General features: G+C 45.7%; 1 protein-coding gene across 1 annotated transcript in view; it reads right to left on the bottom strand.

Annotated features, from left to right (window-relative positions):
* The window catches only part of necab2 (N-terminal EF-hand calcium binding protein 2), a gene marked incomplete at both ends in the record, with an annotated part of 380,241 nt that overhangs the window by 324,986 nt on the left and 35,389 nt on the right, over positions 1–19,866 (bottom strand). Inside the window, one exon of the mRNA XM_084315533.1 lies at positions 19,446–19,470. Within this exon, the coding sequence (XP_084171659.1) occupies positions 19,446–19,470 (25 nt within the window). The remainder of the gene's footprint in view (positions 1–19,445; positions 19,471–19,866) is intronic.

Below are 19,866 nucleotides of genomic sequence, written 5' to 3'. Positions count from 1 at the left end.
CTGGAGTCCAGCTCTGGCTCCTGTGTCTGTGTCTCATTCTCACATGTTGTCTTTGTGACAAACTTTACTAACCTGTGCTTTTGCACTTTCCCTTTACCGGGATAGTAGACTAGAAAAGCGGGGCTGCCCTTGTCATGCCCTACAAAGAGTCCTTTTTCACACCTGGACTCGAGCTTTCCTGTCCTGTTGGTAAGCATAACACACTGACCCAAACTTGTGCATCCTGGCTAGATCACACCTTTTTCCTGTCAGTGCTGTATACGGGGTGGTGCCCGTGTGCTTGTTAAAACACCGATTTCTGGTGTAAGCGGCTTCTTGTACCGCATAATGCCATAGACTCTTAGATAAGTAACCATCTATTAGCTTACACCTAGCCATTTCGAAAAGAGTGCGTCCTTCCCTCTCTGCTATCCCGTTCTGGTGCAGGGAGTATGGACAGGACGTCTCGTGTCTGATCTTGTTCCTTCTCAGCAGTGATTGGAACTCTCTATTTGTGAACTCTGTTCCGTTATCGGACCTTAAGCATTTTATGCTGCCGTAAGGAGCTACGTCTGCAAGGAATTTTTCTGTGGCCTGGAACGTGTCACTCTTTGCTCTGAGAAAGTAAACAAACACTGCCCCTGTACACACATCTGTGAAAGACTGTACATATTTAAAGCCACCTATGGACTCATTATTTACTGGACCGGCTAGATCTGTGTTAACTAGCTCAAGTGGTGTCTTTGCTTTTTCCGTGGGACCTCTGTTCCTTGTTTGAGTGAACTTTCCCTTTATACACACATCACATTCTTTGTTAGGTCTATGCTTTTCACCGTTAATGTGCATGCCTACTGTCACCGCTTGCAGCTTCAGTATATCCTCGTAATTACAATGACCCATGATCTCATGCCATGTCTGAATATCATGACTGACATTACACATATCATTTTCATTACATTCTGTTTGTAGATAATACATTCTCTTGTACACCTCAATGTTAAACCTCGTACCGTCAGGCTCTACAAGAACATATATATATATATATTTTTTTTTAAACTTACATTTTTTATTAACAGTTATTTAGACAGACAGCACTTACAAAAAATAAATAATAAAAAATGAAGAGACTAGTATCACAATAAAAACAAAAAGAAAAAACAGTGCACATACATATTTACATGGGTATCACATGGTTAGTTGTCTGGTTCCCCTACTGTTGTTTTCTAGGTATTTGATACAAAGGCTGATTGTGTATCTCCCTTAAACAGGCATAAACAGGTCATTCCTACTCAAAGACAATAAATGCTGACTAAGGTTTGTATGTGTGATCTGGGTCCAGAGACCCTCCTTGAGTTTCTTTCTTCCCTTCTCCTTCGTCCTTTCTTTTTTTTTCTCTTGTTTATTAACTTTCACTTTGCCTTTTGTTTCACCCATACACAAACCACATCATCCCTGAATATTTAATATCACACCGTTAAACAGACATAAATAATAAGGTATAAAAGCATTCAGCACTTGTAATATCCCAAAAACAAAATAGAAAATATTAACTAAAGTACAGGTGTGTGACATGGGTTCATAGACCCTGCTTGAACATCTTTCCTCCTTTACCCTTCGCTCTCTTGTGTTGCATTTGGTTCTTCCTCTGTGATGTCGTTCTCGTTCCTTTTATAATCCTCCCACTTTCCCCATCTTTCCCCAAATGTCTCTTCCTGTAACCTCAGCATGTGAGTTATCCTTTCCATATCCTGTATTTCTTCCACTATTCCTACCCATTTTGCTATTGTCGGTGGGTCTTCCTTATACCACAGTCTCGTTATTGCTTTTCTGGCCGCTATCAACATTATCTTTATTAAATATTTGTCCCCCCCTTGTATTCCCTCGTGTGTCAGGTCTCCTAAGTAAAGCACCAGTCCTGTTTGTGGTATCCCGTATCCTAATATTCTGATCATTGCTTCCCCTATCTCCTCCCAATACCCCTTCAGCTTCTGACATCCCCAGAATATGTGCGTGTGATTTGCCCCCTCCTTCCCACACATCCTCCAGCATGCTTTTTGTGTTGGTGCATATTTTCCCTTCAGCTCTGGGGTTATAAAGAATCTGATTATGTTTTTCCATCCAAATTCTTTCCATATTCTCGATCCTGTTGTTGAATGTTGTACCTCGCATATGTTCCCCCATTCCTTCCCTGTTATTTCTATCTCTAGCTCTCTCTCCCATTTCTCCCTTATGTAATCTGTCGTGTGTCCCTTGCTGGTCATTATAGCCCGGTATATTGCTGATATTACTCTTCCTTGCCCCCCTTCGTATGCCCATACTATCATCTTTATTATTCCATTCTGTTCCTCGTCTTTGGCCCCCCTTATTTCTTTGTTGTAGTAGTCTCTAACCTGTAGATATCTGAAGTGGTCCCTGTTTTCTAGTCCAAATTTCTCCTTTAATTTTTGTAGTGTCTGCATTTCTCCCTTCTCTATCATTTTGCATATTGCTGTTGCCCCCCCCCTCTCCCACCTTCTGAATCCATGGTCTAACCTCCCTGGTTTGAATCTCTTGTCATGTGCTACCCATCTCAGGACCCCTGACTGCTTCTCCAATTTGTGTGTTTTTACTACTCTGTTCCATATGGTCAAGGTGCATTTGGTGATTGGATCTAATAGTCCCTCTTTTTCTTTAAATAGTTCCCTATCCCCCACCAGAGCTTGCACCTTGTATCCCTCCCCTTCTTTTTCAATGTCTTTCCATCTTGCCTCATATCTGTCGTTACACCAGCACGTCACTGCTCTCAGTTGTGCTGCATAGTAATAATCTTGTAGGCTGGGTACTGCCATCCCTCCCTCTTCCTTTGGTAGTTGTAGTGTTTTATATCTGACCCGTGGTCTTCTCCCCGCCCATATGAACCTCGATATCAGTCTGTCCCACTCCCTGAATTGATTCTGTGGTATTTGTATCGGTAGTGACTGGAATAGGTACAGTAACCTTGATAGTATGTTCATTTTAATGACCTCTATTCTTGAATTGAAGTCCAGGGGCATTACTGTCCATCTCTCTAGGTCTCTCTTGATGTTCTGATTTATCTGTGTATAATTCGCCTCAAACAGTTTCTCCACCCCTCTCGTGATGTTCACCCCTAAGTATTTAATCTTGTCCATGTCCCATCTTATCCCGTACTGTTCTCTAATTTCCGTCGTTGGAGAATAGTTCCATGCTAAGGTCTGTGTCTTTGTCACGTTTAGTTTGTATCCTGAGTAGTGGCCATATTCCTTCAGTAGATCCATCAGTGCCGGGAAGCTCTTTTCTGGTTGCCTCATGTATACTATCACGTCGTCTGCAAATAAGCCTAGTTTATATTCCGTTCCCTTTATCCTTACTCCCTTGATGTCCTCGGTCTGCCTGATCAGTTGTGCCAGTGGTTCTATGAAAACGGCGAAGAGCGTCGGTGAGAGACAACATCCCTGTCTGGTAGCCCTCTCTAATCTGATTCTATCCGTCAAGCTGCCATTCACCTTAACCCTCGCTGTCGGCTCTTGATATAGCGCCTTGATCATCTTCATCGCCCTCCCGTTCAGTCCGAACCTCATCAATGTTTTATATAAAAATGTCCAGCTCACACTGTCGAACGCTTTTTCTGAATCTAGGCTAATCAGTACCGCGCTACCCCCTTGTTTTTGTATCTCCTCTACTATGTGTAATGTCTTTCTCACGTTGTCCTGTGTCTGTCTCCCTTTAATAAATCCAGTTTGATCTTCATCTATAATGTCTGGCATAAACGTCTCAAATCTTTTTGATATTATCGATGTATACATCTTGTAATCTACGTTGAGTATGGACACAGGTCTGAAACTACTACATAATTCCCTATCCTTCCCTTCCTTCGGTATCGTGGTGATTATGGCTTCCTTCCACGAGGGGGGCATTTTCCCCTCTTCCATCGTGTGTCTGAACGCCGCCCCTAACATGGGTGCTAATTCAGTTCTAAATGTCTTGTAGAATTCCGATGGGAATCCGTCGCTCCCCGGAGACTTGTTGTTTTTAGCTCTACTAATTGCATCTTCCAGTTCTTGTTCCGTAATTATTTTATTTAACTCTTCATTCTGTTCTTTCCCTATCGATGGTAACTCTAACTTCTCCAGATATGTTTCTATTTCCTCTTCTCCCGCTGCTTTTGGCTGTGTGTATAATTTCTCATAGTATTCTCTAAATGTCCTCTCTATTTCAGCTGGGTCCCTCAATATTTCATTAGTCTTTGTATCCCTTATTGTGTGTATCGTGTTCAACTTCTGTTGCGTTCTAATTCTCCTAGCCAACAGTCTGGTCGCTTTTGGTCCCCCTTCATAGTACGTTTGTTTCATGAACCTCGCTTTCTTTTCTATTTCCGTCAATAATTCCCTATTTATCCTGGCCTTTACTTCTTTGATTTCTCAGAGCGTTTCCTGTTCTTTTGATATCTGGTGTCTCCCCTCTAGCTTCTTTAGCTTCCCTATCAGATTGTGATATGTCTCCGTTCTGGCCTTCTTCAGCATTGCTGTTTTTTCCATCAATTTCCCCCTTATCACTACCTTCAGTGTGTCCCATAGAATGTTCGGGTCTACCGCCCCGTTGTCATTTTCTTCCTTATATCTGGCTATCTCCTCCTTGATCTGACTCACCACCCCTTTGTTATTTAATATTCCTACATTTAGTCTCCAAATCGTGTTCCTCCGTCTCCCTTCTAGATCTACTGTCAGATATATGGCACTGTGATCCGATATGTCCGCCACTCCTATACTGCTCTCCCGTGCCCTGTAACTGTCCCCCGTCGTCATCAAAAAGTAGTCTATTCTCGCATACGTCACGTGTGGGTGTGAGTAATGTGTGTATTCCCTGTCCATGGCGTGCATCTCCCTCCAAACGTCTGTAATTCCCATTTCCGTCATCTGAATATTCATATATCTACTGATGGGCGCCCGTCCTTTTCTAGTACTCGTGGTGTCTAGGTCGTGATTCAGTACTACGTTAAAATCTCCCGTACATATCAATATCCCTTCTAGTTCCATCACTATCATGTCAAAAATGGTCTCATATAAATCCCTCTCACTCTCTGGGGGTGCATAAACATTTACTAACGTAACCATTTGGCCCTCCATTTTCCCCTTCACCAAAACAAACCTTCCCTCCTTGTCTCTTACTTCCTTGATCAATTCAAATTTGACTGTGTTTTTGATTAACGTGATTACTCCTCTCCTCGGGTTTTGTTCAAAGGAACTATAGTATGCATTTTCATATCCAAATCTCTTCAGTTTCTCATGACCCTGTGCTACCAAATGTGTCTCCTGCAGAAAAATCACTTCCATCTCACTTTTTTTACATTTCAACATCACTTTGCCCCTTTTTATCGCATTATTCATTCCATTAACGTTTAACGACATCATTTTTATACCTTTAACCCTTGTCATCTTTCTTCTTCTTTCGTCTGTCAGTCCCCCCCATGTCACACTCATTCCCCCCTCCGGTTGGAGCCTCCGCTCTCTTCACCGAATACATATAATGATTAACATAAATAAAAAACATAAACTTTACATAAAGTGCTCCCCAGGCGTTCGGGGGGTCCCTGTGTCCCCCCCTGTCCCCTGCTGGTGGGTGAGGGGTAATTGCCCTCCTAGCGAGGGGCCCCCTCCTGACGGCTTGGGGGTTTGAAACCCTTGCCCCCAATCGCTCGTCATATTTGTCCAGCTTTCTTACTGTTTTTTTTTTTGCTTTCGAGCTCCTGGTCAAAAGCGCTCTGTCCTTCCTTTTGATCAAAGACCCTCTTTTCTTGGTCCCTCTCAATGTGGCTCATATGTTTCATTGTCCCTCCTTCCTCCCATATCCGTGTGCGGTGTCTCCCGTGTACTTCTTATTATTTTCTTTTCCTCTCCTCTATTTTCTATGTGATGTCCATTTATCCCCTTAATCCCTCCCAACTGTGTTACTCACAGCGTGTTTCTATGTATCTGTTTCAGTATGGTCTGTGTCTCGCCTATCAAACCTAGTTATATTTCCATTTATTTCCTCCATCAGCTTGTGTATTATGTGTCCATGTATACGTTACGTTCATTTCTATATCCTGCCTCTACCTGGGAATGTGTGCTTATGCATATGTTATTTCAGTTTCTATACTTTGTCTCTATTTGAATAGTTTTTTCAATCTCTTGTGCGTGTACTCATCCGTTCGTCTCCTCCCGCCTCCTCTCCGTCTGGCCTCCTCATCCGTCTCCGTCCTCGCTCTGTCACGTTTCACCTCCGCCTTCTCCTCTCTCCTCCCTCCGGTTTCGGTCTTCCACTCTGATCCACCTGCGGGCTCCTTCCAATCTCTGCTGCAGGCTCCGCGTCTGTTCCTCCCGCCTCCTTCCTTCTCCGTCCTCCGCCATCCTCATCCCTCGCCGTCTCATCTCTCGCTCCGCTTCTCGTGCCGTCGCGTACATCGCCGCTCCTTCCTCCCAGTGAATCCTTAGCGAGGTCATGGGTGACTGGAATCTCATTCCGTTTTCTTTCAGGGTTTTCTTCAGTCCCGCGTAGGACCTGCGTGTTATCGCTACCGCTGTCGAGTAGTCGTGATCAAATGATAGTCTTTTCCCTTCGATTTCAATCTTCTTGGTCCACGCGGTTCTGAGTACCAATTCCTTAACCTCGAATCTCAGAAAGTTAATAATCACCGCCCTCAGAGGTCTGTCCGGTTGTGGTCTCGGAGCCAACGCCCTGTGGGCCCTCTGTATCTCCATTTTTTCCAGTCCCGTTTCCTTCATTTGTTCTTTGATAAGCTTTTCCACATATAGGGTCACCGATTCCCCTTCGACTCCTTCTTTCAGTCCCCATATTCTGATGTTATTTCTCCGTGACCTCCCCTCCATGTCCGACATCTTTGTCTCCATCTGTTCTTGTTTCTGAATCACACATGTTAATACCTCGTGTATCTCCGTGTTCCATTCCTCCGCGTGAGCCGTCCTAGTCTGTAACTCGGTCACGTTTCTGTCCTGTCCCGCCATCTTCTCCTCCACCCTTTTGATTTCTGTATTCATTTCACCTCTGAAGTCCTCCTGTTCCTTCCTCAATTCCTCCCGTAGCTTCCCAATATCATTCCTTATCGTGTCCGTGTTCAGTTTTATCGCCGCTGTTATGTTCTCCAGTATCCCGGCCTGCATGTTCATAGCCCATCCTGGCATTCCCGTGTCTGCCTCGGCGGTACCTCCCCCTTCTTTCGCCTGGCTTTTCTCGGCTTCGCTCCGGGGATTCTGTTTCTTCGGATTCTCTCCTTCTCGTATGTTCTCCATTTCTATTTCCTTCACAATCGTTGTCTCTTCCTTACTTCTCGTGAGCATTTTCCTTTTTAATTACTTTTCGGGTCTTTTTTTATCCGTTTTTTCACTCATTTGACCAGGAGCTCTTTCGCACGTGTGTTACCCGTCTGCTCTCATACCGGAAGTCTACAAGAACATCTTTACCTTCATTGAAGAACACTTTGGCACCGTTTGCAGTAGCAGATTTTACAGAGAATAGTTCTTGTGGGAACGAGGGTATGTAGAGGGCGTTCTTCAACGTCACTGTACACCGGCGCCCCTCACTGTCTATGAGGCATACCTGTGCGTCTCCTCTCCCCTGCGCCAACCCGAATGTGCGCTTCCCGTCTGCCAGCTCCATGCTGTGTCTCTCCGGCTCGAAGGTGCTGTCAAAGTTCTTGAATCGGTTCCTGTCGTTGATAATGTGGGACGACGCACCTGTGTCCACGATCAGTCCCTTCCTTTGGACCTGCTGCTGCTGCGTTGACTGGCTGACGTATGCTGTCTGCGCCCCGAAGGTGAAGTCCTCTCTTCCCGCTGCTCTCCGGGCATCGTCTCGACTCGCCTCACGTCCACCGTTGCCGCCATCTTGCACACAGCCGCCATCTTGCACGTGCGCGTACCGAGCGCTCTGTTCGCACTTCTTTCTACACACTCTGTCCGCGTGTCACGAAGTTCCACAGAAACTACACCAGACTGTTTTTGTGCATTTATCTTTTCGGTGACCCTTTTCTCCACATCGCCAACACGCCATCTCCGTCAGGGGTCCGGTCTTTCTCTTTGGCGCTGCCCGGGCCTTCATTACCCTTCATCCCGCCTCTTCGGCGACCGGGTCTGAGTCTTCTGAGGCCTCGAAGTTCCGCAGCTTGGCCTTGAACTCCCCCAGCGACATGTCCGCTGAACTGTGTGTCACCAACAGTGTGAATGGTTTATACATCTCCGGTAGTCCCCTCATAACCATCGCCATCATTAGTCCATCGCTCGGTGCTTCTCCTGCACTCTTGAGCGCCGTGATGATCTGTTCCGCCCTGATGACGTATTCAGTCACAGTCTCTGTGTTAGCTTTCTTCAGCGCGGTCAACGTTATATACAGGGATACAATCCGGGGCCTACCTCTGCCGATGTAGTGTTCTCTTAACACTATTAGACTCTCTCGGCCTTTGTCCTTTGTGTCCTGGAATATCAGCCCCAAGCTCGTGTTGTCTAGGAGTGGTGCTAGCTCGCAGTATGCGTCAGCATTCAGCTTTGTGTCCAGGGCTTGCAAGGCCGCCGTTATTTCTTCCGTGAGGCCCGTCAAGATTGTCTTTTTCAGCCCCACTCTGTGCATACAGCACAACATTCGCTCTTCCCAGAGCTCGTATTTTTCTGCCCTTCCGTTAAACGTGGGCCACTTGCTCCTTCCTCTTGTTGCCATCTTTTGATGGTAGCGTAGCTTAGCTGCCCGTTAGCTTAGCTTTAGCGTCACGCGGTTCTCCCGCTGCTAAACTAGCCTATACTTTTCAGCTAACTAGCTATCGTTATTTTTGCTGTTCCGTGATCTGGGCCCATAACCTGTTGACAGAGTCACCTGGGGAGCAAACAAGAACTGGTCATGACAACGAGGTCCTCTTTAGCCTTAACTGGCGTGGTTTATTTTCTTATGCACATTTGCACCACGAGACCTACTCTCCTTGAGAGTTAGAGTGAAAGAGAGAGAGGGGGAGGGAACATTCCCTCTTATACCTGCTACCTGACGTCAGCTACAATAGCTGCGTCTCCTTACGCCTATAGCGCCCTCTTACTGTGGAACAGTTAAAGTGCAGTTACATACAATCATATTAACACACACACACACACACACACACACACACACACACACACACACACACACACACACACACACACACACCGCGCAGAGCAGCTTGCTGCTGCAGCGGTTTATGAGCAGGCTGTCCAGCCATGGAGTCTGTTGTTCTGAATGTAAAGACAGAATGAAGCCAATTAGATCTCCATTATTGCCCACTTGTCACATGTACTTAATAGCCCCCTTCTATATCTTCTCTCTCTCTCTCTCTCTCTCTCTCTCTCTCTCTCTCTCTCTCTCTCTCTCTCTCCCTCTCCTCTTTCTTCCCTCTCTCTTTTCTTCATCCTAGTTTCCCCTAGTTCCTTCCTCCCAACTGCTTCCCACACTCCTGTTTAGCTTTCTTTCTTTCTTTCTTTCTTTCTTTCTTTCTTTCTTTCTTTCTTTCTTTCTTTCTTTCTTTCTTTCTTTCTTTCTTTCTTTCTTTCTTTCTTTCTTAGAGGCTCTTCCTCTATATCTCTCTCTCTCTCCGTCTCTTCCTCTATCTCTCCCCATTCTTTGACAGACATAATCTCTCTATCTCTCTCCCCCCTCTCTCTTTCACTTCACATCGCTCTCCATCTCTCTCACCCATCTCTTTGCTCTCCTCCACCTCCGGTCTCCCTATGCTTTCTTTCATCTACTGTATATTCCCTCTATTCTTCCACCCATCTCTGTCCTATCTCTCTTGCTCCTTTCTCTCTTTTTAATAATTCTCTCCTCTTCCCAGTTAGTCTCTCTCTCTCTCTCTCTCTCTCTCTCTCTCTCTCTCTCTCTCTCTCTCTCTCTCTCTCTCTCTCTCTCTCTCTCTCTCTCTGTCTTCCATTCTCATTAGAACAGCCCTCTCGCCTTTTCCCCGGAGAGAGAGGGAGTGTATAAATAATTTGTCTCAGGCGCGCTCGCTCACTGTGCGTTCCTTCCTTCCTGCGTTCCATACATCAAATACGTGGGTTTCTTTTTAATAACCAATCTGTCTCTCTCACTCGCTTTCTCTTTCTAAGGCTCTCTCACACTCTACCTTCCCCCACATTCCTACACCTCCTCTCTCTCTCTCGTCTCTCTCTCTCTCTCTCTCTCTCTCTCTCTCTCTCTCTCTCACTCTCTCTCTCTCTCTCTCTCTCTCTCTCTCTCTCTCTCTAATTAGTAACCCCCCCAACCTCTCTCTCTACACTAGTACAGTATTACAGTTGCTATGCGTTTCTAACAGGGTGGAGTTATTCGAACACCCTTGATGCCTGTTATTGTTCCCATGCACCCTGAGACGCAGATCCTCCCACGGCCCACGCGGACTAACCATCAGCGATGACACGGTATATAGGCTAATACCTCACATCTACATCGGACATCTAGAAATCAGACACAGACGCCTAATGTCCCAGAGTGCCGCAAACGTAGAAATGTGTTGTGCGAAGGTATGATACTTGCAGGTAATTACTAGGGGGTGGGAATCGCCAGAGACCTCACGATACGGTACTATCGCGACACTTGCGTCACAATACGATAGTATCGCGATACTAAATATATCGCGATACGCTGAGTATTGCGGGAAAAAAATCTTTTTTCTTTTTAATCAAACCTTTTTTCAACTGCAACGTAAAAACTTTGTCAACATGTTTTATCTAATAAAATAAAGTTCAGTCTGTTCATCTCACTTCAATCATTTTTATTGCAGAACATGGTATTTTCTCAAGCAGACGGATGTAACACTGTAATCTGTGTTGCATGTACCTGACAAACTGAACTGTTTGTATTACAGTCATATTCCGACTTAACTGAATGCACACGTGTGTGTGTGTGGACTACTGTACTATTACAGGTATTGACAGGTATTATTTTTTTTATGCATAATTAAATATCGATATACTTGCCGTCCCTGTATCGATACAGTATCGCGATACTACTACGTATCGGTTTTTTCCCCCACCCCTAGTAATTACACCTATAATGTACATCTCACTACTCCTTCCCCTGCTAGGTAGTCATACGAAGTTCGGCATTATATTCACCTCATCAACGACCACCGCTGTGGCGTAATCCTGCTGGCGGTTGGTGTGGTTGTGTTGGTGCCCAACTGCCCACTGGAAGCAATTATACTGCTATCAGATGCCCTCGGCAGCATAGTGGCAATACGGAGGTGGGTATACTGCCGGGGGAGCTGGGAATACTGTGACGTGGTCATGGTACTTAGGCTGATAGGTAAGTATATGCTAGTGGTATAAGCTATAAGCTATATTCGCCATAGCCCCATTGGCTTGGCCTAATTGCTTACAGGCTCTTACAACTATAAGATCCATCTGACGGTGGGTTTTAAGAATGTTTAGACATTATATATGTATGTATATATAGCCCTCCACAGCCTGCCCCCCCCCCCCTACCTGACTGATCTCCTTCTTCCTACCGCCCCACCCGTTCCCTCCGGTCCTCCTCCACTGCCTCCCTCACTGTCCCGACATCCAAACTCAAAAACGTTGGTGATCGGGCCTTCTCTCGCACTGCACCCCGACTCTGGAACTCCCTCCCTCATACCATCAGATCAGAGACTCCCCTACACTCTCCCACCTTCAAAGCTCGCCTCAAAACCCACCTGTTCTCCCCTTGCCTTCAACCCCCCCCCCCCCCCCCACCCATACCCCCCCCCCAACCCGATCGATGTCTGTCTCCTGTCGCTCTGTCTTTTTGTGTTATCTCATGCTGCTCTCCCCTGTTCCCCCTATGGTCTCATGTGCCTTCTGTTTTTGTTTCTTTGTTTTGTGTTTTTGTTTCTTTGTTTTTACTATGTTCCTAACTACTGTCAGCGACTTCGGGTCATTGAGAAGCGCTATATAAATAAAATTAATTATTATTATTATTTTTCATTAACACTTTCCGTGCCACTCACGAGATTTCTCTGTTTTTTTTATAGGTGGTTGCTAGCCACTCACGAGATTTCTCGGATTTTTTTTTTCTTTTTTTTTTAGCGATCTGAAAAATGATTGCATCACCCGGGCCTACCCGAGTATAGCCAAGGGGCGCCGGCGATCACTGTGGAAAAAAGCGCCCCCTGTCGTCCCCCAGATGACATAAGTGATTTTGGAATGGACTCAATGAAAATGAATGGGGAAAAAAATCCGGTACTCCACATTTTCCAGTTCACTGATCCAGCCGGGGTTACCACAGTTCATTCTGGAACCTCAGATCCCCGCGGATCATGGAGATCTACAGTATCGCGTTGGATCCATACACGTATCGATTTTTTCGAATGGTGATCAGGAATTGGAATATACCAGTTGGATACCATCTGATGTCAGGTAAGGACTCTATGTTATCAGTGTTAGGATAATCAGACTCATTTTGATGAAGATATAAGCTGTTTTGTGAAATGTCTTCTTTCGGTTTCACTGTAAAAGTCCAAGAGGAAATCAACGGAGCGATTATCCGCGCGCGGCCGTAATGTGCTTGCGTGCACGTATAATATTGATCATCTAGCGTTTATTTGAAAACGATTCATAAAAAGGCCGACGAATATCAACGTTGTGGAATATTCCACTAAAAGACGATTTTCATAGAATGCTCCAGAATGAGCTGTTTTTATATCAAAACGGGGGCTTTTCTAAATGCTCTAAAACGGAAACGACGCGATAAAAAAAACAATCTGCCTTCACAGCACTGACTGGAAAATAGTCTTTGATAATGCGATGGGCAGATTAGACACATAGCCATAATTTAAAACATAGATTAGGCGATATTAACGTTAACATTGGCGCCGATGGTGGCATTCAGCCGGTAAAACGGAAAACCAGGCGTGGCGCTCAAAGTGTTAAAGATGTTTGTCTGAGCTGTTACACCCAAACAAGGGTTCAACTTCAGACCTTCTAGCAATGCTAGAATATAAACCTCACGCGAACATTGTATGGCCTCACAAAGTCAGAGCCCCATGCATTGTTTATGGAGCAGCCCCAGATTTTACATCCCATGTTACGCTGACGACACCCAAATATACATCAGTACACAATCCCCCCACAGCCCACCCCTCAGTCACATTGAATCATGCATCACCGAACTCCAAACTTGGATGACCCACAACTTCCTCAAACTGAACAGTGACAAGACTGAACTCCTCATCATTGGCACCAAAACCACCCTCACCAGATCCGGACCCATCACACTCACCATCAACGACTCCACCATCACCCCCTCCCCCCTAGTCCGCAACCTTGGTGTCCTCCTTGACCCCACCCTCTCATTTGACCCCCACGTCCGCTCCATCGTCAAAACATCCTACTTTCACCTCCGCAACATCGCAAAAATCCGTCACTGCCTCTCCCCCCCCGCTGCTGAATCCCTCATTCACGCCTTCATCTCCTCCCGCCTGGACTACTGCAACTCCCTCCTCACTGGTATCACCTCCCGCTCCCTCCATAAACTGCAAATGGTCCAAAATTCAGCCGCCCGCCTCCTCACTAACACCCGGTCCCGCGAACACATCACTCCTGTCCTCCACTCCCTCCACTGGCTCCCGATCAAACACCGCATTAACTTTAAAACACTACTCCTCACCTTCAAAGCCCTCCACAGCCTGGCCCCCCCCTACCTGACTGATCTCCTTCTCCCCTACCGCCCAACCCGTTCCCTCCGGTCCTCCTCCACTGCCTCCCTCACTGTCCCGACATCCAAGCTCAAAAACTTCGGAGATCGGGCCTTCTCTCGCACTGCACCCCGACTCTGGAACTCCCTCCCCCAGTCCATCAGAGACTCCCCTACACTCTCCACCTTCAAAGCTCGCCTCAAAACCCACCTGTTCTCCCTTGCCTTCAACCCCCCCCACCCCTAAACCCCCCCCTCCCCTCCAACCTGATCGATATGTCTCTAGTCTTTTTTTTGTGCCATCAGGCTGTCTCCCCCGTTCCCCCCCATGGTCTCATGTTCCTTTGTTTTTGTTTCTTTGTTGTTTTGTTTTGTTTCTTTGCTTTCGCCTCTTTGTTTGTACCCCTGCTCCCGACTACTGTCAGCGACTTCGGGTTATTGAGAAGCGCTATATAAATTAAATGAATTATTATTATTATTATAGTTACATCGCCGACAGCAGGGTCCTCTCTCTGATTTGTAGCTTTGGGAGAAAGTGGTGCGTGTTCACAAATACTGACTGAACTGTCCTGTCCATAAAGTGAAGTGGATTCCGAAAATGGGTGACACTCCCCTTTAAAGTTAGGGTAGAGATTAAGGTTCGGCATGTAGTGATGAGGGTTAAGGTATAGGGGGCCACTATGGCATGAATGTACTCAATGGAATCCAATCAATAGTCCTGACAAGTATAGTGATACTGTACAATAATGTGTCCACTGTGTGCGTGTGTGTGTGTGTGTGTGTGTGTGTGTGTGTGTGTGTGTGTGTGTGTGTGTGTGTTAGTGTGTGTGTGTTAGTGTGTGTTAGTGTGTGTGTGTGTGTGTGTGTGTGTGTGTGTGTGTGTGTGTGTGTGTGTGTGTGTGTGTGTGTGTGTGTGTGTGTGTTAGTGTGTGTGTGTGTGTGTGTGTGTGTGTGTGTGTGTGCGTGCGTGCGCGCGCGTGCGTGCGCGCGCGTGCGTGTGTGTGTGCGTGTGTGTGTGTGTGTGAGGAAGATGAACATGGCAGTGCCTGTTGAAGTGAGTCGATATCTACTTTGAAGAAATCAATACTGGGTGCCTGGCTGTGCTGGAGAGAAGGCTATAGGGAGTAATCACACTTCACTTGGACAGTGGAGAAACACACAAACTACACATGTACACACAGACACACACACACACAGTGTTGGGCAGTAGCAGTGTTACAAGTTTAACTACATTTCTCAGTAGCATAGTGATAGCGTCGCCTTTTTCTGAATGAAATAGCTTTTCAGTAGCGAAGCTCCTTTATTGACGGAGCAGGGAGGTAGAGTCGACACAAGCTACATTTACCCAAGCAGCACAGCGGAGCGTTCTGCTGTGGTCTGAGATAAAACATGCATGATGTGTAGCTGAGCCGACAGAAGCACTCCTGTATGGTGGTGACAATGACATCACGTACCAATCCCTCCTGAGCTGAGGCCAAGAATACAGTCTTCTGCAGGGGAATACAGACACGCGAGCTGGGGTTTACTTTATGGAAAGATGGCAGACGGAGAGGAATTGAATTGGTTTGAATCGTGTGAACAAACACCTCATGTGAGAGAGATCATGGTCCAGTTAGGTCACCTCATCCTCTAATGAAACTTTGATATGCAGGGGTAGACACTTTATTTCATAGAGATAAATAGATGTATTTCACACACACACACACACACACACACACACACACACACACACACACACACACACACACACACACACACACACACACACACACACACACACACACACACACACACCTACACACACACACACACACACACACACACACACACACACACACCACGGGTTCGAAACTCCCTCGGGGCATCGAAGTCCAAAAGGTGACGATATCACAACCGTTACACATACACGGCACGTGGTGTAGTGGTCAAACACTGTCGCCTCACAGCAAGAAGGTCCAGGGTTCGATTCCCGCTTGGGGACCAGGTTTCCATGATGCCAGGTACCCAGGTGGGGTATCTCCCAGGCCTTTCTGTGTGGAGTTTGCATGTTCTCCCCGTGCTCGCAAGGGTTTCCCCCCCCCCCGATAAGATAAACCCAATGGAAAAACATGCACAACAACAAGATCGCTAACACTGTGGCGTCCTTGACGAAGACGGACAGGAGCACTTGGATTGGTCCCCTGGCGTGCGGCTCACGTTGACGCCTGTCTGCTCCCGGCTGCCCTTGGGGGGAAGGACGATGGGATGGGTTAATCGCAGAGACGAATCGCATGCATGCATCGCATGCGTGCCGATTGATGACCTCTGAGCAGGTCCTAAATTATTATTATTATTATTATTATTATTATTATTATTACACATTCTTGACACCTGCTTTTTGTTGATGTGGATCAACTGTAAGGTGTAAGCACAGCTTATTGTTTAATAAACAATTTAAGTGAAAATGTTTTGCCTGCCCATCTGTTTGACTGATCACTGAGATAGCATGGACTTAGAATGAAACTACGTTTGCCATGTTGCTGTAGATTAGCTCGCTATATTTCTCTGGGGGGTAGCCTCAGTGTACTGAAGCTTTGTTTAATGTAGAATAACTGGTAGCTTAGCTCACTATACTTTCCAGCAGTGCACACAAACAATCAGAACTACAAATGGCCATCTGGCTGGTAAGCTGTTTCCTCATTAGTTCTCTTCTTTTCTGACAGAGTGGAGGAGAGAGAGAGAGAGAGAGAGAGAGAGAGAGAGAGAGAGAGAGAGAGAGAGAGAGAGAGAGAGAGAGAGAGAGAGAGAGAGAGAGAGAGAGAGAGATGTAGGAATGTGCTCAGCTCAGCGGTCCTCAAACTATGGGTTGTGACCCAAAGTGGGTCGCGGGTAGGTGGCATTGGCAACAAACTCAGATCGAGTTTTCCACCTGGCAGCTGTGTATTTGCCATGTCTCGCCCCTTCATCAACGGAATGCACATCTCACTACATCCTGCGCAGGTATGAGGCCACGTCTGGTCTTTTGTGAGTCAATGTGTACTCAGATATTTGTGATCGGCCGTGTGTTCCAAACGCTGGCAAAAGAAAGGCAGATAGTAGTAGCGACACCAGCACTACTAAAAGAAGTTATGATCCTAAATAACTTGGATATGGATTTACTTGGCCTGGCCAAGAAGATGACCCGAGACCACAGTGTGTTTTGTGTTACAATATCCTTGCTAACGAGAGCTTTAAGCCAAGTAAATTACAGCAGCACTTGGAAACTAGACATGCTGAATTTAAAACGGAACCGCTAGCTTTCTTTCAGAAAAAAAACCTGATGTTGGATCAGAGAAAAAACTGTGCTGAAAACTGCAACAACAGTGAACGAAAAAGGACTACATGCTTCGTTTATTGTTGCCAATTGGATTGCACTGGATTAAGAAACTCCGTTTGTGGCACTCCAGGATAATCAGAGGAGATTTTGGGGTATTTACTCTGCTTGATGGCTTTTTGAAGGAACAGAATGTTGCAAAGAATTATTTGAAGCCACATAGAAGGGCTCATTGAACAATTTCAGAACTATTTTCCCGAAAGAGAGAGCATGGACAATTTGGACAACTCGATCCAAGATCCGTTCATTACGCGTGACGCAACAGGCTGTCAGACACAGGCACTGTCTGAGCAGGAGGGCTCATTGATCTTTCGTGTGACGAGCTACTGAAAGTCAAGTTCACTGGACAGGCCCTGGCAAAGTTCTGGATATCAGTCCGGAACGAGTACCCAGTGTTGTGTAATGCTCCGCTGAGGAAGCTTGTCCCCTCAGCTTGTGACTGCAACTTGTTCCTGTTCGCGGACGACTCAGCCCTGCTGGTCTCTGACAAGGACAAGTTACAGGTTGAAAAAGCCCTCAGCTCTGAACTCGGCAGAATCTGCACCTGGCTCGCTGATAACAAACTATCAATACACCTGGGCAAAACAGAGTCCATTCTCTTTGGATCAAATAACAAACTCAGCAAGACCGACGGCTTCTCAGTTACAGTGGGTGACAATATTGTCACAAGGAAAGATGAAATGACTAATCTAATCTAAAATGGCATCCAATGTAATCAAAAAAGTCAACCAACGAACAAGATTCTTGTACCGGATCTCCTCTCTGGTAAACAAGAATACCTTGAAAACTCTAACAGGAGCACTCATTCAAGGGTACTACGACTATGCTTGCACCTCATGGTACCAAAGCACCTCAAAGGTGCTAAAAACAAGACTACAAACATCACAAAACAAACTGGTCAGACTACTGCTTGACCTTACGCCTAAAACCCACCTCACCCCTGCCCACTTTGACAACCTAGGATGGCTTAGAGTAGACGACAGAGTACAGCAACTTGCAATGAGCCTGGTCTACAAGATACACTACACCACTAAGATACCCATGTACATGTACGAAATACTTCCAAAAGGTCAGTGAATTCCACGACCACAACACCAGAGGGAGTTCCACAAATCGTGTTCAACCCAGATTCGGCTCAAACAAGGGACTAAACACGTTTCGCAATTATGCCACAACAATGTGGAACGCCCTACCCAAAGCTGTAAAGGAATGTGAATCCTTCAAAACCGCTCTCAAAGAGCACCTACGGGAGGCTGCAATTCGAAACTGGCCCCGGTAAATGTGCATGCAATAGCAACTGAACATTTTGAAAGATTGAAAATAGAGCTGATGGCGGATCCATTTGAGGTATGGGGGCGGTCATCATCACGGGATTCATGGTTGTTTGCAGAGTATATCTAGTTAACCACAATAATTCATATTAGCCTACTTTAGATTTCACAAGGCAGAGTGTTATTTAAATAGCAAAGAAAGGTAAGGAACCAGCTGATCTCTGATATAGGGTATGACTTATAGACTATGTTTTTTATATATTGAATCCCTAGACTAGAGAGCATTTGGCTTGTTTGTGGTAGGCTATGGTGCTTGGTTCATGATGTTTGTTTGTTTGTTGTGTTTGTTTGTTCTCTCTCTAGTCTCAGACAGTCCAAACTAATTGAGTTCTGTTGAAAGAGTCGGTCTTCCCATCACTAAACAGTAGTTCAATTAATTTAAGATATTTTTAATTAAATCAAATAAAACAACATTGAGAAAACAAAACAAAAACATACTGAGTGTCATAGAGCCGAAGCATCAGGGCAGATTCTCAAGTGCCACGCCTGTGAACTGCCACTAGGTGCAGAGTGGCTAACTGTGAATGTGTGATTGAGTACTGTGTGAGTGAGTGACATTGTGGGTTGTGTTTACTATAAAAAAAAAAGGGGAAAAAAGAGGTGTGTTTGATTTAGCTTGTGTCTCCACTTCAAATGCTTTTTTTTCTCCCATCCTCCAAAATGTTGTCGTTACGCCAATTGTCTCCTGGTCGTTGCACAGCCATACTGACGGCCTGGGGAGGGTGTAGACGACCACATGTCTCCTCCGATACATGCAGACTCACCAGCCACTTCTTTTCACCTGACAGCTAAGAGTTTCACTGGGAGTGTAACATGCTATCTTCCCCAGTTCCCCACCCTGCTGAACAGGGGACCCAACCAACCAGTAGGAGTCGCTATTGTAATGACCAGGACCCATACCCCACTGGCTGCCCACCCGCGAACACTGCCAATTGTGTTCGTAGGGACAACTGACCAAGCCGGAGGTACCGCTGCTGGGAATTGAACCAGGGTCTCTGTGGTGGTAGACAAGTGCTTACCCAGCACACTCTTACTTTAAATATCTATATGAACTGTTTTCAGGGCTAATTCCTCCCTGGTCAGACGACATAGTTAGAGAAGTCACTTACCGTCCTTGTCAGCTCTCCGGAATATCTGTGAACAGAAAGCAAAGGAACAGTTAGTGAGGCTTTTGAGGATGAATGTAGCAAGCAATGACAAAGAGATGGGTGTGTGCATTGCATAGGCATAGTTTTATATAGGGATGCTAGGGACATGTCAAGTCAAGTCAGCTTTATTTATATAGCACGTTTACAATGACTAAAAGCCAGCCAAAGTGCTTTACAGGTAGGACATAATAAAAAAAACATACAATACAGTAACAAATAAAATACACAACAATTACAGTAATGAGTATAGTACACTAAGAAACAAGAGCAAGGTGCAATATAAAAAGAGACGAGAAGTAATAAAATAGATTAAAAAATCCAGAGTAACAGCAAACATAATTTACAGGTGGCAGGCTAACTCTGGTCAAAGGCCAGGGAGAAA

The sequence above is a fragment of the Notolepis coatsorum genome (assembly GCF_963971535.1).
Source record: "Notolepis coatsorum genome assembly, chromosome: 6".
Classification (NCBI taxonomy): domain Eukaryota; kingdom Metazoa; phylum Chordata; class Actinopteri; order Aulopiformes; family Paralepididae; genus Notolepis; species Notolepis coatsorum.
Note: the sequence above shows the minus strand (reverse complement) of the source record. Positions and strands in the feature narration are given on the sequence as shown.